The sequence below is a fragment of the Oncorhynchus mykiss genome, chromosome 23, assembly GCF_057628025.1.
Source record: "Oncorhynchus mykiss isolate SJ-2025 chromosome 23, ASM5762802v1, whole genome shotgun sequence".
Lineage (NCBI taxonomy): Eukaryota > Metazoa > Chordata > Actinopteri > Salmoniformes > Salmonidae > Oncorhynchus > Oncorhynchus mykiss.
Genome location: NC_143044.1, coordinates 915147 through 937572, shown reverse-complemented (window position 1 = coordinate 937572; position 22426 = coordinate 915147). Strand labels below are relative to the sequence as shown.

Below are 22426 nucleotides of genomic sequence, written 5' to 3'. Positions count from 1 at the left end.
CTGTAGGTGTTCTGGAGGGCAGGTAGTTTGTCCCTGTGATGCGTTGTGCAGACCGCACCACCCTCTGGAGAGCCTTGCGGTTGTGGGCGGTGCAGTTGTCTTACCAGGCGGTGATGCAGCCCGACAGAATGCTCTCGATTGTGGATCTGTAAAAGTTTGAGGGTTTTAGGTGACAAGCCAAATTTCTTCAGCCTCCTGAGGTTGAAGAGGCGCTGTTGTGCTTCCTTCACCAAACTGTCTGTGTGGGTGGACCATTTCAGTTTGTCAGTGATATGTATGCCAAGGAACTTAAAACTTTCGACCTTCTCCACTGCTGTCCCGTCAATGTGGATAGGGGGGTGCTCGTTCTGCTGTTTCTGGAAGTCCACGATCATGTCCTTTGTTTTGTTGATGTTGAGTGTGAGGTTATTTTTCTGACACCACACTCCCAGAGCCCTCACCTCCTGCCTGTGGGCTGTCTCGTCGTTGTTGGTTATCAAGCCTACTACTGTTGTGTCGTCTGCAAACTTGATGATTGAGTTGGAGGCATGCATGGGTGAACAGGGAGTATAGGAGTGGGCTGAGCACGCACCCTTGGGGCCCCAGTGTTGAGGATCAGCGAAGTGTAGATGTTGTTTCCTACCTTCACCACCTGGGGGCGGCCTGTCAGGAAGTCTAGAACCTATTTGCACAAGGCGGGGTTTAGACCCAGGGCCTCGAGCTTAATGATGAGCATGGAGGGTACTATGGTGTTGAATGCTGAGCTATAGTCAATGAACAGCATTCTTACATGGGTATTCCTCTTGTCCAGATGGGATAGGGCAGTATGCAGTGTGATGGCGATTTGTCTGTGGACCTATTGGGGCGGTAAGCAAATTGAAGTGGGTCTAGGGTGACAGGTAAGGTGGAGGTGATATGATCCTCAACTAGTCTCTCAAAGCACTTCATGATGACAGAAGTGAGTGTTACGGGGTGATAGTCATTTAGTTCAGTTACCTTTGCATTCTTGAGTACAGGAACAATGGTGGCCGTCTTGAAGCATGTGGGGACAGCGGACTGCTTCAGTGTTACTTGCCTCGAAACGAGCATAGAAGTCATTTAGCACATCTGGTAAGCTCCTGTCATTGGGCAGCTCGTAGCTGTGCTTCCCTTTGTTGTCTGTAATAGTTTGCTAGCCCTGCCACATCTGACGAACGTCGGAGCCAGTGTAGTACGATTCAATCTTAGTCCTGCATTTACAAAAAATAATATAACAAATAAATAACATATAAATATAGGACAAAACACACATCACGACAAGAGAGACAACACAACACTACATAAAGAGAGACTGAAGACAACAACATAGCAAGGCAGCAACACATGAAAACAGCATGGTAGCAACACAACTTGACAACAACATGGTAGCAACACAACATGGTAGCAGCACAAAACATTATTGGGAACAGACAACAGCACAAAGGACAAGAAGGTGGAGACAACAATTCATCCCGCAAAGCAACCACAACTCTCAGTAAGAGTGTCCATGATTGAATCTTTGAATGAAGAGATTGAGATTAAACTGTCCAGTTTGAGTGTTTCTTGCAGCTTGTTCCAGTCACTAGCTGTGGCAAACTGAAAAGAGGAGCGACCCAGGGATGTGTGTGCGTTGGGGACATTTAACAGAATGTGACTGGCAGAACGGGTGTTGTATGTGAAGGATAAGGGCTGCAGTACATATCTCAGATAGGGGGAGTGAGGCCTAAGAGGGTTTTATAATTAAGCAGAAACCGGTGGGTCTTGCGACGGGTATACAGAGATGACCAGTTTCAAGAGAGTATAGAGTGCAGTGGTGTGTCCTATAAGGAGCAGTGGTGGCAAATCTGATGGCAGAATGGTAAAGAACATCTAGCCATTCAAGAGCACCCTTACCTGCGGATCCATAAATTACGTCTCTGTAATCTAGCATGGATAGGATGGTCATCTGAATCAGGGTTAGTTTGACAGCTGGGGTGAAAGAAGAGCGATTATGATAGAGGAAACCAAGTCTAGATCTAACTATAGCCTGCAGCTTTGATAGAGTTGAAGTCGGAAGTTTACATACACTTAGGTTGGAGTCATTAAAACTCGTTTTAAAACCATTCCACAAATTTCTTGTTAACAAACTGTAGTTTGGCAAGTCGTTTAGGACATCTACTTATTTTTCCAACAATTGTTTACAGACAGATTATTTAACTTAAAATTCACTGTATCACAATTCCAGTGGGTCAGAAGTTTACATACATTAAATTGACTGTGCCTTTAAACAGCTTGGAAAATTCCAGAAAATGATGTCATGGCTTTAGAAGCTTCTGATAGGCTAATTGACAACATTTGAGTCAATTGGAGGTGTACCTGTGAATGTATTTCAAGGCCTACCTTCAAACTCAGTGCATGGGAAAATCAAAAGAAATCAGCCAAGACCTCAGAAAACAAATTGTAGACCACAAGTCTGGTTCATCCTTGGAAGCAATTTCCAAACCCCTGAAAGTACCACGTTCATCTGTACGCAAGTATAAACACCATGGGACCAGGCAGCCGTCTTACCGCTCAGGAAGGAGACGCGTTCTGTCTCTTAGAGATGAACGTACTTTGGTGCAAAAAGTGCAAATCAATCCCAGAACAACAGCAAACGACCTTGTGAAGATGCTGGAGGAAAGAGGTACAAAAGTATCTATATCCACAGTAAAATGAGTCCTATATCGACATAACCTGAAAGGTCGCTCAGCAAGGAAGAGGCCAATGCTACAAAAACACCATCAAAAAGCCAGACTATGGTTTGCAACTGCACATGGGTACAAAGATTGTACTTTTGAGAAATGTCCTCTGGTCTGATGAAACAAAAATAGAACTGTTTGGCCATAATGACCATCGTTATGTTTGGAGGAAAATGGGGGAGGTTTGCAAGCTGAAGAACACCATCCCAACCGTGAAGCACGGGGGTGGCAGCATCATGTGGTGGGGGTGCTTTGCTGCAGGAGGGACTGGTGCACTACACAAAATAGATGGCATCATGAAAATTATGTGGATATATTTAAGCAACATCTCAAGACATCAGTCTGGAATTAAAGCTTGGTCGCAAATGGGTCTTCCAAATGGACAATGACCCCAAGCATACTTCCAAAGTTGTTGCAAAATGGTTTAAGGACAACAAAGTCAAGGTATTGGAGTGGCCATCACAAAGCCCTGAACTCAATCCTGTAGAACATTTGTGGGCAGAACTGAAAAAGTGTGTGCGAGAAAGGAGGCCTACAAACCTGACTCAGTTACACCAGCTCTGTCAGGAGGAATGGGCCAAAAATTCACCCAACTTATTGTGGGAAGCTTGTGGACGGCTACCCGAAACGTTTGACCCAAGTTAAACAATTTAAAGGCAATGCTACCAAATACTAATTGAGTGTATGTAAACTTCCGGCCCACTGGGAATGTGATGAAGGAAATCAAATTTGAAATAAATTCTTCTCTCTACTATTATTCTGACATTTCGCATTCTTAAAATAAAGTGGTGATCCTAACTGACCTAAGATAGGGAATTTTTACTAGGATTAAATGTCAGCAATTGTGAAAAACTGAGTTTAAATGTATTAGGCTAAGGTGTATGTAAACTTCTGACTTCAACTGTATGTGTTGAGAGAAGGACAGTGTACCGTCTAGCCATAGTCCCAAGTACTTGTATGAGGTGACTACCTCAAGCTCTAAACCCTCAATGGTAGTAATCACACCTGTGGGGTGAGGGGCATTCTTCTTACCTAACCACATGACCTTTGTTTTGGAGGTGTTCAGAACAAGGTTAAGGGGAGAGAAAGCTTGTTCGACACTAATAAAGCTTTGTTGTAGAGCATTGGGAAGATCTGGGAAGGGGCCAGCTGTGTATAAGACTGTATCATCTGTATATAAATGGATGAGAGAGCTTCCTACTACCTGAGCTATGTTGTTGATGTGAATTGAGAAGAGCTTGGGGCCTAGGATCCAGCCTTGGGTTACTCCCTTGGTGAAAGGCAGTGACTGAGACAGCAGATTTTCTGACTTTATACACTGCACTCTTTGAGAGAGGTAGTTAGCAAACCAGGCCAAAGGCCCCTCAGAGACACCAATACTTAGCCGGCCATAAGAATTGAATGGTCTACCGTATCAAAAGCTTTGGCCAAGTCAATAAAAATAGCAGCACAACAATGCTTAGAATCAAGGGAAATAGTGACATCATTGAGGACATTTAAGGTTGCAATTACACATCCATAACCTGAGCGGAAACCAGATTGCATACCAGAGAAAATACAAGAAAGCCAATCTGTTGATTATTGACAAGTTCTTCTAACACTTTTGATAAAAAGGGCAAAATAGAAATTGGCCTATAAACAGTTAGGATCAGCTTGACACCCCCTTTAAAAAAAGGACAAACCGTGGCTGCCTTCCAAGCAATGGGAACGTCCCCAGAAAGAAAAGAGAGTTTCAAAAGGTCAGAGAAAGGCTTGGTGATGATAGGGGCAGCAACCTTAAAGAAGAAAGGGTCTAAACCATCTGACCCAGATGTTTGTTTTTTCAGGAGCTCCTTTAGCACCTCTGACTCAGTGACTGCCTGCAGGGAGAAACTTTGTAGCGGAGCAGGAGGAAAGAGGGAGAAGCATTGGGGATAGTCGCATTAGAAGGGGTGGGAGATGAGGAAATGTTGGACGGGCAAGGAGGCATGGCTGAGTCAAATAGGAATCCTGACTTAATGAAGTGGTGATTAAAGAGCCCAGCCATGTGCTTCTTGTCAGTAACAACCACATCATCAACATGGGCAGCTGTGAGGAGGAGGGTTTATTCTCCAGGTCTTTAACCATTTTTGCAGAACTTCTTGGGGTTAGACCCACAGAGAGAGAACTGCTCCTTAAAGTAACTAACTTTGGCCTTCCGAATAGCCTTAGTGCACTTATTTCTCATTTGCCCGAACAAGAGCCCGTCAGCCTGAGTATGCGTGTGCCGAGCCTTTAGCCAAATGCAATTCTTGAGGTGGAGTAACTCACCGTCGAACCAGGGGCTGAACCTTTTTTTAATTGTAATTGTAATTGTCATTTTCTTTACAATACCACTGAAAATATATTTTAAAAAAGGGATCAAGCTGATTCTATACCCTTTTACAGAGGCCAGTTCATGAAGGTAGGCTTGCTCATTAAAGTTTTTTGCAAGTGTCTATAACAAATCAGGACAGGTCGTTTAACTGAGCAGCCATTATGAACACAGGCTGTAAAACAGTGATCACTGAGGTCATTACAGAAAACGCCAGACTGATACCTATCAAGATTATTTGTGAGGATAACATCAATGAGAGTAGCCTTTTCTGGGTGTTGGGAGTCATACCTTGTCGGATTGGCAATAATCTGAGGAAGATTTAGGGAGTCCCATTGCTTTAGGACTTGGTCAGGTGGTTTAAGCACGTCCCAGTTTAGGTCACCTAGCAGGACAAATTCATACTTAGTGTAAGGGGCCAGGAGAGCACTTAGGGGTACAGGCTGGTGCCGATGGAGGACGGTAGCACCCAACAAAGAGCTATTTGAAAGTTGAATGCTTAAAACCATCAAATCAAATTGTTTGATGAACAGACTTGGTGGAGACAAACGAGCACTGAAGGTGATCCTTGGTAAAGATTGCCACTCCCCCAACTTTGGAAGATCTGTCTTGCTGAAAAAGGTTATAACCAAAAAGGTTAACATCAGTATTCATAATACTCTTCCTTAACTTATTTGGGGTAGGGGGCATTATTGGGAATTTTGGATGAAAAGCGTGCCCAAATTCAGCCATAAAAGCTAGAATATGCATATAATTAGTATATTTGGATAGAAAACACTCTGACATTTCTAAAACTGTTTGAATTATGTCTGTGAGTATAACAGAACTCATATGGCAGGTAAAAACCTGAGAAAAAAATCCAACCAGGAAGTGGGAAATCTGAGGTTTGTAGTTTTTGAACTCAGCCCCTATCGAATACACAGTGGGATATTGGTCATTTTACACTTCCTATGGCTTACACTAGATGTCAACAGTCTTTAGAAACGTGTTTGATGCTTCTACTCTAAAGGAGGGGCTCATAAGAGCTCTTTGAGTGAGTGGTCTGGCAGAGTGCCACAGGCTCAGTCTCGTGCGCTCACGTGAAAGGTAGCTACGTTCCACTTCATTTCTGAAGATAAAGGAATTGTCCGGTTGGAACATTATTGAAGATTTATGTTAAAAACATCCTAAAGATTGATTCTATACTTCGTTTGATGTGTTTCTACTAACTGCAACAGATCTTTTTTTACTTTTCGTCTGAAACTAGTGAACGCGCTTTATGAATGTGGATTACTTGGACTGAACGCGCTAACAAAAGGAGCTATTTTGACATTATTGAACAAAACAGACATTTATTCTGGAACTGGGATTCCTGGGAGTGCATTCTGATGAAGATCATCAAATGTAAGTGAATATTTATAATGCTATTCTGACTAATGTTGACTCCACAACATGGCGGATATATGTATGGGCTCTGAGAGCTCTACTCAGATTATAGCATGGTGTGCTTTTTCGGTAAAGTTTTTTTGAAATCTGACACAGTGGTTGCATTAAGGAGAAGTGGATCTAAAATTCCATGCATAACACTTGTATCTTTTATCAATGTTTATTATGAGTATTTCTGTAAAATTGATGTGGCTCTCTGCAAAGTCACCGGATGTTTTTGGAACTACTGAACGTAACGCGCCAATGTAAACTCAGATTTTTGGACATAAATATTAACTTTACCGAACAAAACATACATGTATTGTGTAACATGAAGTCCTATGAGTGTCATCTGATGAAGATCATCAAAAGTTAGTGAATAATTTTATCTATATTTCTGCTTTTTGTGACTGCTCTCTTTGGTTGGAAAATGGCTGAATGCTTTCTGTGACTAGTTGCTGACCTAACATATGTTGTGCTTTCGCCGAAAAGCGTTTTTGAAATCGGACACTGTGGTTTTATTAACGAGAAGTTTACCTATAAAATGATGTAAAATACTTCTATGTTTGAGAATTTTCTTTTAATGGGATTTCTGTTGTTTTGAATTTGGCGCCCTGCAGTTTCACTGGCTGTTGAGAGGTGGGAAGCTCACGTCCCGAACGGTCCCAGAGAAGTTAACCATGTCTCAGTAAAGACCAAGACATCTGGATTGGAGCTGTGATCCCACACTTTCAATTTATTATTTTTAGGTAATAAGCTTCTGGTGTTAACATGCAGAAAACCCAGGCTTTACACGAGAGCAGAAATCAGTTAATGTCTCATTGGTAGGATATATGTGATCGTAGTTCGTCTATTTTATTATTGATTGATTGTACTTCGGCTAATAGCACCGATGGTAAAGGTATATTACCCTCTCAGCGACCGATCCTAACAAGGCACCCAGATCTTAGTCCACGATACCCCTGTCTCTCTCCTGTGAATGACGGGGATGAGGGCCTTGTCAGGCGTCTGAAGTAAATCCTTCCTGTCCGACTCATTGAAGAAAAGGTATTCCTCCAGTATGGGGTGAATAATTTCTGTCCTGATATCAATAAGCTTTTTTTGCTCATAAGAAACAGTACATTATGCACAAAATAACTTACAAATAATGCGAAAAAAACATACATAATAGAAAAATTGGTTACGGGATCATAAAATGGCAGCCATCTCCTTCGGCGCCATTGTCAAAAGATTTCCAGTTTGCATAAAGTCCAGTGAAGTTCTTGAGGGCTTTCGTGGCATCGGCTTGAGGGGGGATATGCATGGCTGTGACAATAACTGAAGAGAATTCTCATGGGAGATAACAGGGTCAGCATTTGATTACAAGGTATTCTAGGTCGGGTGAACAAAAGGACTTGAGTTCCTGTATATTATTACAATTACACCATGAGTCATTAGTCATGAAACATACACCCCCGCCCTTCTTCTTCCCAGAGAGATGTTTATTCCTTTCAGCGCAATGAACTGAGAATCCAGATGGCTGGTCCGACTCCGACAGTATATCCCGAGAGAGCCATGTTTCCATGAAACAGAGTGTTACAATCCCTGATGTCTCTCTGGAAAGAAACCCTTGCCCTGATCTTGTCAACTTTGTTATCCAGGGATTGAACTTTAGTGGTGGGTTGCCTCCTAAGTCTGACTAGAAGACCACTCCGAATTCTTCTTCTCCGCCGGCGTTGTTTTGGGTCAGCCTTTGGAATCAGTTAATTTGCCCTGGGTGGTGCAAACAAAGGATCCGCTTCAGGAAAGTCGTATTCCTGGTTGTAATGCTGGTAGTGCTGGTGAGTTACCACCGCTCTGATATCCAATAGTTCTTCCCGGCTGTATGTAATAACACATAACATTTTCTGGGCAAACAATGTAAGAAATAATACATAAAAAACAAAATACTGCGAAGTTTCCTAAGAACTCTCTCACATCACTTTTTTTTATGTTTGTAGTTCTCTATTGAATGCCATTACAGTATCCATTGACTTAGGACCCAAATTGCACTTCATATGGCTTCCACTAGATGTCAACAGTCTTTAGAAATTGTTTCAGGCTTGTATTCTGAAAAATGAGAGAGTAAGACCACTCTGAATGAGTGAACCCTACAGTGTCCCATAGATTTTTCATGCACACGACCGAGAGCGCGCCTTTCTTGTTTACCTTTTATATTGACAACGTTATTGTCCGGTTGAAATATTATTGATTATTTAGGCTAAAAACAACCTGAGGATTGATTATAAACATCGTTTGACATGTTTCTATGAACTTTACGGATACTATTTGGATTTTTTGTCTGCCTGTTCTGACTGCGTTTGAGCCTGTGGATTACTGAACAAAACGAGAGGGACTTTATCTAACAAAACAAACATTTATTGAGTAAATGGGAGTCTTGTGAGTGCAACCATATGAAGATTATCAAAGGTAAGTGATTAATTGTATTGCTATTTCTGACTTGTGTAAACTCCTCTACTTGGCTGGTAACCGTTTGTAATGATTTGTCTGCTGGGCGCTGTTCTCAGATAATCGCATGGTAAGCTTTCGCCGTAAAAGCCTTTTTGAAATCTGACACCGTGGTTTGATTAACAAGAAGTTAATCTTTAAACCGATGTATAACACTTGTATGTTTTCTGAATTTTTATAATGAGTATTTCTGTTTTTGAATTTGGCGCTCTGCAATTTCACCGGATGTTGGCCAGGTGGGGACGCTACCGTCCCACGTCCCCTAGTGAGGTTAACTCCCTGAGGGGAACTCCTTGCCCCACCAGGTTTTAAGCTTGTCTCTCAATAAAAACATATGTGTCAATACTTTGCTAACCAGCGCACTTCTGTATGTTGTGAAAGCGTTACATGGTCGCTGCCCATATCATTGCATAGTGCAGAAAATACACGAGAGTTCAGGGGCCTTGCTTTAACAAAGTTAACCATTTTCACTGTAATGTCCAAAACGTATTTCAAGCTGTCAGGCTTTCCCTTGGCAGCAAGAGCCTCATGTGTATGCTGCAGTGTGCCCAAGTGGCGTCGGGAGCAACTGCTTGCAGTCGCGTTACCACTTCACTATGTCTCCCTGTCATGGCTTTGCCCCATCAGTACAGATATCAACACATCTTGACCACCAAAGTCCATTTGATGTCACAAAGCTGTCCAGTACTTTAAAAATATTGTCTCCTGTTGTCCTGGTTTCCAGTGATTTGCAGAAGAGGATGTCTTCCTTAATTGACCCCGAATAAATGTAAAGGACATATACCAGGAGCTGTGCCAGGCCCGCCACGTCTTTTGACTCATACAGCTGTAACACATAGAATTCACTGGCTTGTATGCGAAGAAGTAATTGTTTCTAAACATCTCCTGCCATGTCACTGATGCTTTGTGAAACAGTGTTGTTTGATGAAGTCATTGTCTGTATAGTTTTTTGGGCCTTTTCCCCCAGCATTGTCCCAGCCATATCCGTGGCAGCAGAAATAATTAAGTCCTCCACAATAGTATGGGGCTTGCCTGTCCTAGCCACTCGGTGGCTCACCATATAAGACACTTCTAGCTCCTTCTTATTAATGGTATCTGTTGCTTTTACATATGTCTTACTACTCAAAAGTAATCTTAATTATCGCTCCAAAAACTCCTGTGGCTTATTGTTTATTTTATGTCTGCGCAAAAGTGAAGGTTTCATTGAGTTGTGAGAGTACTTTTGCATATAGACTACCATTCAAAAGTTCGGTGTGACTTACAAATGTCCTTGTTTTAGAAAAAAAGCTCCTTTATGTCCATTTAAAACAACATAAAATTTAACAGAAATACAACGTAGACATTGTTAATGTTGTAAATTACTATTGTAGCTGGAAATGAAAATAGACTGAGTTTCAGAAGAAAGTTATTTGTTTCTGGCTATTTTGAGCCTGTAATCAAGCCCACAAATGCTGATGCTCCAGATACTCTAAAGAAGGCCAGTTTTATTGCTTCTTAAATCAGGACAAGTTTTCAGCTGTGCTAACATAATTGCAAAAGGGGTTTCTAAGTATCAATGTAACAGCTGTTGGAAGGAGAGGACCAAAGCGCAGCATGGTATGTGTTCATACTTTATTTGAAATAACTGAAATAACAAAAATAACCGAAACAGTCCTTTCAGGTGCAGAAAGACACAAACAGAAAACAACTACCCACAAGACACAGGTGGGAAAAGGCTACCTAAAGTATGGTTCTCAATCAGAGATTGATGATAGACAGCTGCCTCTGATTGAGAACCACACCCGGCCAAACACACAGAAATAGAAAACATAGAACACAAAAACATAGAATGCCCACCCCAACTCACGCCCTGACCCAACCAAAATAAAGACATAAAAGGATCTCTAAGGTCAGGGCGTGACAATCAATTAGCCTTTTAAAATGAACAATTTGGATTCCCTAACACAACGTGCCATTGGAACAAATAAGTTATGGTTGCTGATAATGGGCCTCTGTACGCCTACAGTATGTAGATATTCCATAAAAAATCTGCCATTTCCAGCTACAATAGTCATTTACAACATTAATAATGTCTTAACATTTTTCAAAAAATACAGTGACATTATTTTAATGGAGAAAAAATGTGTTTTTCTTTCAAAAACAAAGACATTTCTAAGTGACCCTAATCTTTTGAACGGTGAACCCCAAATCAATGTAGTTCTCATCATATTTGTGCCTCTTCGATGGTCCAATGTCCCTGTCTGTTGTTTGATGCTTTCACGGATAAGGGGGCAGCAGCTCTTCCACTGCATCAGATTCACAACTGTCAGTGTACATGCTAGCTGGGCTAACAACAAATGTAGAATTACTGATGCTAGCATTGGATGTGCTCGTGGAAGCAGAACAACTTGTGTTGTCGACAGGTGCAGGTGTAGTACTGCTGGTAGTAGCAGTACTACCAGTAGAGCTGGTATGTGTCTCTATGGACGCGGTTCTTACTAAATGGACTGTTTGAAAATGTTAATAATTTTTTTAGTAATTTTTTAACAAATGTGGTTTATTTTTAAATGTACAAAATGGAATCAAAATGGAATCACGTTTTTACTTGGTGTACCCCTGACGGCATTGTCACGCCCTGGGAATACCTGGACTAGGCCATTCCAAAACGTCAAATGTGTTGCTTTTTAGCCAATTTCATGTTGACTTGATTGTGTGTTTTTAATTATCGTCTTGCTGCATGACTCAGCTGCAGCTCACAGAGCTGGTCATCCAGGTCCAGGTCTTGAGGCAGCAAAGCATCCCCAAGCTTGACCGTTGGTATAAGGTTATTTTATATTCTTTTTTTTTTTTTTAAGCCCTTTTTCTCCCCAATTGGTTGTTACAGTCTTGTCCCATCATGCTAAGCCGTGCTGTTTCTTGACACACTGCTCGGTTAACCCAGAAGCCAGTCACACCAATGTGTCAGAGTCCAACTGGCGATCGTGTCAGCGTGCATGCGCCCAGGCCACCACAGGAGTCGCTAGAGCGAGATGGAACAAGGACATCCTAGCCGGCTGAACCCTCCCCTATCCCGGACGACACTGGGCCAATTGTGCGTCACCTCATGAGTCTCCCAGCTGCGACACAGCCCGGGAACGAACCCGGATCTGTAGCGACGCCTCTAGCACTGCCACGCAGTACCTTAGATCGCTGCGCCACTCGGAGGCCTGGTATAAGGTTCTTCCTGTGGAATGCAGTGTTTGGTTTTCACCAGGCATAATGGGACCCATGTCATCCAAAAAGTTATACTTTTGACTCATCTGTCCATAGAACATTCTTCCAAGAGTCTTAATGATCATCCAGGTGCTCCCAGGTGATTGTCCACATAATGGACAAGATGGGTCCCATTATGTCTGGTGGAAACCAAACAGCAATGTGAGAGACTGATCAACAACTACAGGAAGCATATGGTTATAGTCATTGTAGCTAAAGGTGGCACAGCCAGTTATTGTGTGTAAGAGAGCAATTACTTTTTCACCCAGTGGAATTGGGTGTTGTATAACTTTGTTAATTAAATAAATATTTATTTGATAATAAATATATTTTTTAGTTATTTGTAAACTCAGGTTCCCTTTATCTAATATTAGGTTTTGGTTGAAGATCTGATAACATTCAGTATAATAAACTATGCAAAAATAGAGAAAAAATCAGAAAGGGGTAGTGGTGTATATGCCGACTACGTCTATGTGTAGAATAATTGCACAGCATGTTATGTGTGTATAATGCCTCACTATTGCATGCTTTAACATTTGAAACGAATGTAGGCCTAATCATAGTGTGCTCTGTTGTCCACTCCAGGTGATTGCTGTGGTAATGGACACCTTCACAGATGTGGACATCTTCGCTGATATTCTGGATGCTGCCATGCGAAGTGTTGCCGTGTATATCATTCTGGATGAACAGAATGCACACCATTTTACTACCATGGCTTCCAACTGCCGGGTCAATCTGGAGAGCATTCAAGTGAGTCTATGAAGTGGTGCAATATCTTGAATACATGTGCTGGAGTTTTTCAATTAAGACACGTTTATAATTTTGCCTTTGATATTTGATGGATTTTAGGGCATTTTCCTTAAGGCTTTCCTCTGGAAGTTCATATTCAGTAAGGAACTTAAATGTAAAGGAAACTGGACTCGTACCGAAATGGACCTGGGGCTGTCCCACCCAGACCCGATATGCATAAATACATTTTTTAAATGTAGATACCCATTCTGAACGGACCCGAGGACAACTAGACCAAATCAAATCAAATGTATTTACATCAGCTGATATCTCAAAGTGCTGTACAGAAACCCAGCCTAAAACCCCAAACAGCAAGCAATGCAGGTGTAGAAGGAAAATGCACCGTGGCTAGGAAAAACTCCCTAGAAAGGCCAAAACCTAGGAAGAAACCTAAGAGGAACCAGGCTATGAGGGGTGGCCAGTCCTCTTCTGGCTGTGCCGGGTGGAGATTATAACAGAACATGTTCAAATGTTCATAAATGACCAGCATGGTCAAATAACAATAATCACAGTAGTTGTCGAGGGTGCAACAAGTCAGCACCTCAGGAGTAAATGTCAGTTGGCTTTTCATAGCCGATCATTAAGAGTATCTCTACCGCTCCTGCTGTCTCTAGAGAGTTGAAAACAGCAGGTCTGGGACAGGTAGCATGTCCGGTGAACAGGTCAGGGTTCCATAGCCGCAGGCAGAACAGTTGAAACTGGAGCAGCAGCACGGCCAGGTGGACTGGGGACTGCAAGGAGTCATCATGCCAGGTAGTCCTGAGGCATGGTCCTGGGGCTCAGGTCCTCCGAGAGAGAAAGAGAAAGAGAGAATTAGAGAGAGCATACTTAAATTCACACAGGACACCGGATAAGACAGAAGTACTCCAGATATAACAAACTGACCCTAGCCCCCCGACACATAAACTACTGCAGCATAAATACTGGAGGCTGTGACAGGAGGGGTCAGGAGACACTGTGGCCCCATCCGATGATACCCCCGGACAGGGCCAAACAGGAAGGATATAACCCCACCCACTTTGCCAAAGCACAGCCTCCACACCACTATAGGGATATCTTCAACCACCAACTTACCATCCTGAGGCAAGGCCCACAAAGATCTCCGCCACGGCACAACCAAGGGGGGGGCGCCAACCCAGACAGGAAGATCACGTCAGTGACTCAACCCACTCAAGTGGCGCACCCCTCCCAGGGACGGCATGGAAGAGCACCAGTAAGCCAGTTACTCAGCCCCTGTAATAGGGTTAGAGGCAGAGAATCCCAGTGGAGAGAGGGAAACCGGTTCGTTGCTCCAGAGCCTTTCCGTTCACCTTCACACTCCTGGGCCAGACTACACTCAATCATATGACCCACTGAAGACCCGTTCCGTCCAGACCCGGTCCGATCAGCAGTAAAGCAGCGATCCCTAAACCTCTTAGGGATCGGATGTCGCTAGCAGGATCCAATTCGACCACATCCGGTGAAATTGCAGAGCGCCAAATAAATAAAAAAAATCGTAATATTAAACAATCATGGAAATACAAGTGTCTTACATCATTCAAAAGCTTATATTCTTGGTAATGCTTTCCTACTTTCCTAATGAGGGTCACCTTGGATAAACTACAACTACTACTAAGAAAGAAGCCTGAAACCTTGTATAAAGACTGTTGACATCTAGTGGAAGCCATAGGTACTGCAATCTGGGAGCTATTTTCATTATTTTGTAGTTTATTCATCTATAGTTTTTTCCTTTATTAAACAAACATGAATCATCACAACGCTGCATTTTGGTCCGACTCTCCTTCACCTAAAGAAAACCGTTACAGAATCACCCACCACAACAGGACCAAGCGGCGTGGTAACGGGCAGCAGCAGGAGAAGCGCGATAAGGACTTCTGGACTTGGGAAGAAATCCTCGACGGGAGAGGACCCTGGGCAAAGCCAGGGGAGTGTCGCCGCCCCAAGGTGCAGCAGGAGAAACGGCAGCAGGAGCAGCGAGAGGAATGGACATGGAGGACGAATTGGACGGTAAAGGACCCTGGGCACAGCCTGGAGAATATCGCCGCCCCAAAGAAGAACTGGAGGTGGCGAAAGCAGAGAGGCGCTGGCATGAGGAGGCAGCAAGGCGACGCGGATGGAAGCCTGAGAGTCAGCCCCAAACATTTATTTGGGGGGGCTCACAGGGAGTATGGCTACGCCAGGTAGGAGACCTGCGCAAACTCCCTGTGCTTACTGGGGGGCTAGAGAGACCGGGCAGGCAGGCACCATGTTATGCTGTGGTGCGCATGGTGTCTCCAGTGCGGGTGCATAGCCCGGTGCGGTACATTCCAGCTCCGCGTATCAGCCGGGCTAGAGTGAGCATCGAGCCAAGTGCCATGAAGCCGGCTCTACGCATCTGGTCTCCAGTGCGTCTCCTTGGGCCGGCTTACATGGCACCAGCCTTGCGCTCGGTGTCTCCGGTTCGCCTGCATAGCCCAGTGCGGGCTATTCCACCTCGCCGCACTGGCCGGGCGACCGAGAGCATTCAACCAGGTAAGGTTGGGCAGGCTCAGTGCTTAAGAGCTCCAGTGCGCCTGCACGGTCCGGTCTATCCAGTACCACCTCCACGCACCAGCCCTCCGGTGGCAGCTCCCCGCACCAGAGCTGCCAGTCCGTATGGAGCAGCCAGAGCCGCCTGTCAGCATGGAGCAGCCAGAGCCGCCTGTCAGCATGGAGCAGCCAGAGCCGCCAGTCAGCATGGAGCAGCCAGAGCCGCCAGTCAGCATGGAGCAGCCAGAGCCGCCAGTCAGCATGGAGCAGCCAGAGCCGCCAGTCAGCATGGAGCAGCCAGTGCCGCCAGTCAGCATGGAGCAGCCAGAGCCGCCAGTCAGCATGGAGCAGCCAGAGCCGCCAGTCAGCATGGAGCAGCCAGAGCCGCCAGTCAGCATGGAGCAGCCAAAGTCGCCAGTCAGCATGGAGCAGCCAGTCAGCATGGAGCAGCCAAAGCTGCCAGTCAGCCAGGATCTTCCAGATCCGCTATTCAGCCAGGATCCGCCATTCAGCCAGGATCCGCTATTCAGCCTGGATCCGCCAGTTAGCCAGGATCTGCCGGAACCGCCAGTCAGCCAGGATCTGCCAGAACCACCTGCCAGCCAGGATCTGCCAGAGCCTACTACCGGCCTGAGCTTCCTCTCAGTGCTGAGCTACCCCTCAGTCCCGAGCTACCCCTCAGTCCCGAGCTACCCCTCAGTCCCGAGCTACCCCTCAGTCCCGAGCTACCCCTCAGTCCCGAGCTACCCCTCAGTCCCGAGCTACCCCTCAGTCCCGAGCTACCCCTCAGTCCCAAGCTGCCCCTCAGTCCAGTGGGGCCCTTGGTGAGGACTACTAGGCCAAGGTCGGCGGCGAGGGTCGCCTATCTAGGGACGCTAAGGAGGTGGACTAAGACATTTATGGAGTGGGGTCCACGTCCAGCGCCAGAGCCGCCACCGCGGACAGATGCCCACCCACACCCTCCCCTATAGGTTTACGTTGTGCGTTCGGAATCCGCACCTTGGAGGGGGGGTACTGTCACGTTCTGACCATCGTTCGTGTGTGTTTTCCTTGTTTTAGTGTTGGTCAGGACGTGAGCTGGGTGGGCATTCTATGTTTTGTGTCTGGTTTGTATATTTCTATGTGTGGCCTGATATGGTTCTCAATCAGAGGCAGGTGTTAGTCATTGTCTCTGATTGGGAACCATATTTAGGTAGCCTGGGTTTCACTGTGTGTGTGTGGGTGATTGTTCCTGTCTCTGTGTTTGCACCAGATAGGACTGTTTAGGTTTTCACATTTCATTATTTTGTAGTTTATTCATGTATAGTTTTTTCCTTTATTAAACAAACATGAATCATCACAACGCTGCATTTTGGTCCGACTCTCCTTCACCTAAAGAAAACCGTTACAAATAGCTTCAATAGCTGGGTTATTTATCCTCAAATATGATTACGTAGTACCTGTCTTGAATGCATCAAACCGGGAGACGCTAGCTAACGTTAGCTAGCTAGGCTAATTGAGCCTACAGTGCATGTGCTTTCTCATCCTACAGTTACAAATAACAACAACTCCATTCAGAATATTAATTAGCAGCCTACCTGTTAGCTCTTGGTCATTGTAGCCTATTCTTCTTTAACTTTTAATTCAATAACTTTAATTCCATCTTCCATTGATTAGATATCTCCTAACTTTTGCGAAACATGTAGGCTCTACGACTGTAGTATATTGCCGCTTTGATGACTAATGATTGACCAACAACAAGCGCTATGCGCCACGTTCCACTCTCTTGAAAAGCAAGAGCAGCAGTATGAGTGATAAAAAAAATATCTCTCTCTCAACTGTAGCTGTCACATTCGGATCTGTGCGGGCTCTTCCAGACAAGTCCGTTAAAATTGCACATATCTGAGACCCGTGGCAATCATATCAGATCCGACACAGACCCATGACATTATTTATAACTCTGGATCCGGGCCTGCTCGGGTCCCAGATTGTGTCTTCGGTATTCGGTATTCGGGTACTTGTGGATCTGTGAAGACCAATAAAGGAAACCTGTAGGCTTGGGATATGAATAGCTCTTCCTCTCAACCTTGAACATGAAGACCCACTACCTCTTTCCTCATTTGTTCCCATTTAATGAACAACAACTACTCAATTTCAATCATTATTCATATGGAACTAATTCAGTACTTTTTGGAGAACATCTAATGAGAACACCATGTTTTTATCTTGCAGTTCATGCGTGTCAGAACTGTGTCAGGCATCACCTATCGCTGTCGCTCTGGAAAGTCCTTCAAGGGTCAAATGCTGGATCGCTTCTTGCTGACCGACTGCAGGGCTGTCCTGAGTGGAAACTATAGGTGAGGGTTCCAAAATGAAGAATGTGGTACAAAGTGTTTTAAAATTGTACAAATGTTGCATGATTTCTCAAGCAGACTGGGCATTAGTAATGTGTATTTAAGAAACTGTACATTAAGTTTCTCTTACACCTGTGTAGTAACAAATACATAACATTATTGTTCCATTGTAATTTAGAAATTGCTTTGCATTTGCATAGTAATGGAGTTAAGAGTTCCTTATTCCATTTTAATATGTATATTTTGCTGCATTGTGCTGTTTAATGAAATTCCATGAATCTCTCTGCCCACAGCTTCATGTGGTCTTTTGAGAAGATTCACCGTTGCATGGCTCACCTCTTTCTTGGACAGCTTGTGACTACTTTTGATGAGGAGTTCCGAATCCTGTTTGCACAGTCCCAACCTTTGGTACCTGAAAATGTCCTTGTTCCAGTGCCAGACTACAGCAGTTTATCTGACAGCCAATACAGCACTGATAGGACACCATTGTTCAGAGATCCCAGAAAGTTCCTGCCCATAGAGAGCTCTCGTCCTAAAGAATGGGCTAGACATTCCTTTGATGATCAGAAAAGAATGCCCCCTGGAAGGCACGAGCACATCCACAGGTCACTAGATCAGGGTCCACTAGATATGCGCAGAAACAAGTACTCCTCACAGCAATTTAGAATAGAGCAGCAGTATTTTATGGACCAAGGTCACCCTATGATACAGTCGAACACAATGGATTTTGCTGGCTCTAAAAGGCACAGTTATGCAGAGGGCACTTATGCCAGACACTCCTCCTCTCAATTCATGCAGCACCAAGCCATGCACAACTTTGAGGAGGGTATGGCAACCCAAAGCAGGAAGATACATAGGGAACAGCATCACTACCAGAGAACGGGGCCAGAGCCTGGTTATGGTAGCTACGATCAATTCAGGGACCAAGGGTACCCTCCGATGGATCAGTATTCTGAGTCTGGGTACTCACATGGAATAGAGATAGAGCCACCAGACAACTATGACCCTGTAGTGAATTATTTATCATCATCAAAACTTGCTATGGAGATGGGACATGGCTCAGATAAATTATCACATCCAGGAGAGGGTCCCTTTTGTCATTCAAATGCAAAAAGACTGAGTGTGGGCCATCCTTATGCCTGTCAGACCTCCCCAACACAACAAAACCTGTCTGAACAGAAGCAGTTTTTTGTTGGGTCTGGTTCGGACCGTAAAACACAGGATCCCAGTGCAAAGCAGGGGATGCGAGATTGGAGGATCAGCTCATACCTCAGTGCATATGATGATGCCGGGGAAGAAGACATTTCACAGCCTTTTGGAAATGATCCCTTTGAAGAGCCCCTTAATCCCTCACAAGGAATAATATTTGCTCCACTGGTATCAGATCCCAAGTTTAATGCCAAAGAGTTACCCAAGATTGCAGGGCTCAGGTTAAAGACCACACGCCCAGAACATTCAAGAACACCAGATATTATTGTTAGCATGGCAACAGATGAAGGCGACAAATCAGAGGATATGGATGTAAAAGAGCCCAAAAGAGAAGAGTCATTCCGTAGGAGGTTCAACCCTGCTATCCAAAGGACCTCAAGGCTAAGATCCTCACTAATCTTCAGCTCACAACTAGAACAGCATATCTCTCAAGAACTGAACCTTACCTCAGGCCAACATTGTGAGGAAACTGCCAACGAGGAAGATGACCAATCTAGATTTTCCTTGACTGCTCAGATTTTGGGAAAACGAAGATCCATAACAAGAGAACCTTTTGAATGGAGATGTAATAAGCCAGCAACAGTTGATAATTCAACCATAGAGTCTTTGAAATTTGAGGACATCACTACTGATGCCGGTGATAAGGAATTGCAAAATAATCCTCCTTTGGGCACCAACATGGCTTCTTCAAAGGAACAACCTAAACCTGACCATGAAGAAGAAAGCAAAATGGTACAATGTGCACATCCATCCAAATCTGCTCAAATTGAGCAACCCAAAACCATACAAACAGCACACCTGCCATCTTCATTGAGCAATACATTATATATAGATATGAATGATCCAGACAGTAGGTTCAAGTTTTTTAAAGAGTTGGCTGCCAAACGAAAAGCTGCAAAGGCTTCAGAGTCTGAGAGCAGCGCTGAAAAAGCTCCTCTAAATCCAGTGACTCCATTTGACTTGAAAACAAAGGACGAAGTCACAAGTGTAGAACCTACTCTTCCAGTGGCTCCACTAAATCCAGCAGATACTTCCACCAAAAAGCCATCTACATCAACAGAGGGACCTCTTAACCCAGAAGATACATCAAACAAAAAGACAGCAACATCAACAGAGACCCCACCTAATCCAGCAGATACTTCAACAAACAAGACAGCAACATCAACAGAGACCCCACCTAATCCAGCAGATACTTCAACAAACAAGACAGCAACATCAACAGAGACCCCACCTAATCCAGCAGATACTTCCAACAAAAAGGCAGCTACATCAACACAGACCTCTTCAGAAACACTGGAGACCTCACCTGTCTCACAGGGGAATAAAACATCCATGGCAACACATGGCTCATTACATCTTGATGTCAAAGACAAGGCTTCTAAAAATGAAGAACAGGAAGAACTTAATCTTCCCAAAAGTGACTCCAAAACATTCCTAATTCGTAGATTATCTTGTGACGATGGGCTACTTAGAGTCTCTATGGATGCTGAGAAGATTGAGCTGAAGAACAGTCAGAACCAAAGTGTGTCTGAAGTTAACACAAGAGATACAAGTGCATTTCTTGAGCACACCTCAAAAGAGCGTATCTTTAACATCGCCCCAAAGGAGTTTAGTTCATATAAACTATCACCAAAGGAACCAAATTCTTCAAATCCTGCTTCAAAGGATCTGAGCCCATCTCTTCCACTCACCCTAACAGAAGTTAGCTCGTTGTTATCTCCAACATCAACGAGTTTCAGTTTAGCTAATCTCACTTCATTTAAACATGCTGCAAAAGATTTGAGCTCAGCCCTTACCCCCACCCTTAATGAGTCCAGTTCATCAAAGCAGTCCAACAAACCTCTGAGCCCCACCCAATCCGAATCAAGTGTCTCTTCTCATCCCATTCCATCAAAATCCAGCACCTCTGCTCATACCATCCCATTGCAATCAAGTCCCCCCATTATTCCTGGTCCAGTTGAGCCAGTTGTGTCTCCCAAGCCTGACAAAACTGATTCCAAGGAATCTCTTAGCCCTACCCCAATGCAATCTTGCTCGTCCTCAATCCCTGCCCCTGCAACAAAACTTAGCCTCCGGCTAAGCTCTACCCAAACAAAATCCAGTTCCTTACCTACATCCACCTTAGTTGGGTCCACTTCATCAACACCAATAGACTCTAACATCTCTCCCACTCCCTCCACAAAGGAGTCATTGTTTACAATTGCCACAACTGAGTTAAAGTCACCCCCTCCAAAGACCAACCCAATAAAATCCTACTCCTCTCCTAGTCCTGGCCAAGATGAGTTTGTTTTATCCCCCAAACCCTCCAAAACAGCATCCATCTCTGATCCAAAGCCCACCACAGCAGAGTTTAATGACTCTCCCAACTCCTCACTTCCATCGCCAAAGCATTTCACGGAACAAGCCAACAAATCTCCCATCCTAACACCAACACAATCTAGTTCTTCTTCCAATCCAACAACAAGAGAACCCAACCCTCTTCCTAACAACACCCCAACAGAACCAGGTGCATCTCCTGACCACACCCCAACAGATTCAAGTGCATCTTCTAACCCTACCCAAACAAAATCACATTCCTCCCCTATGTCTGCGTCAGGTGGATCAGTTTTGTTCCCAATGTCTGGCCAAACAAAATCTATCACTTCTCCAAACCTCACCCCAACAGAATATTGTTCCTCTCCTAATCATACCCCAACTGAGTCTACCTCACCATTCAACCAAGTCCTTGTAGAATCCAACCCATCAAGTAACTCAAACCCAACTCATTCCACTGCTTCTCATGACACTGTCCCAGATCCATCCGTCATTGTGGATAACAGTAAGAAGGGCAAACTAAGTAACCTTATCAAGGAGAAAAAAGCTGGAAGTTCTCCTGCCGCTAAAGGTGACAAGAAAGCAGGTGATGCTGAGATAATGAGCAAAACTGCTCCTGGAGAATCTGCCTCCCATGGACCTCAGAGTCCTGATGAAACCAAAGAGAATGATAGCACTATGAAACCAGAGAGCCCTACAGATCAAACTAATCCCATATCACCCCCAGTGAAGCAAGCTAAAGTAAGCCAGTCCCACTACCATTCATCTACTGCCAATGTACTCTCAAGCAGCAACCTAAGAGATGACACAAAGCTCCTTTTAGGGCAGATTTCTGCTAACAGCCAGAGCCGGACAGAATTCACTATAGAATCTGCTGTCACTGATGATGCCAAACAGGATGAGGCTGACCGGAGTGTTAGTGGTAAGGAGGAAGAATCAGCCCAAGGACAGAGCAGAGGCCCGACTAGAACTTCTCAGGAGCGGGAGAAGCTACTTCAGAGAATCGAGAGCATGCGGAAGGAGAGGAAAGTATACAGCCGCTTTGAGGTAAAGTACCATACTGTATCAATAGGCCAGTAGAAATTGACAAAATACAATTTTAAGGT

The 22426-nt window shown here is 44.3% G+C and overlaps 1 protein-coding gene across 1 annotated transcript in view; it reads left to right on the top strand.

Moving 5' to 3' along the window:
- LOC110502259 (uncharacterized) overlaps nucleotides 1-22426 on the top strand; it is a 30728-nt gene that overhangs the window by 4931 nt on the left and 3371 nt on the right. The window contains exons 3-5 of the mRNA XM_021580158.3: nucleotides 12754-12918; nucleotides 17677-17801; nucleotides 18092-22367. Of these exons, the coding sequence (XP_021435833.2) occupies nucleotides 12754-12918; nucleotides 17677-17801; nucleotides 18092-22367 (4566 nt within the window). The remainder of the gene's footprint in view (nucleotides 1-12753; nucleotides 12919-17676; nucleotides 17802-18091; nucleotides 22368-22426) is intronic.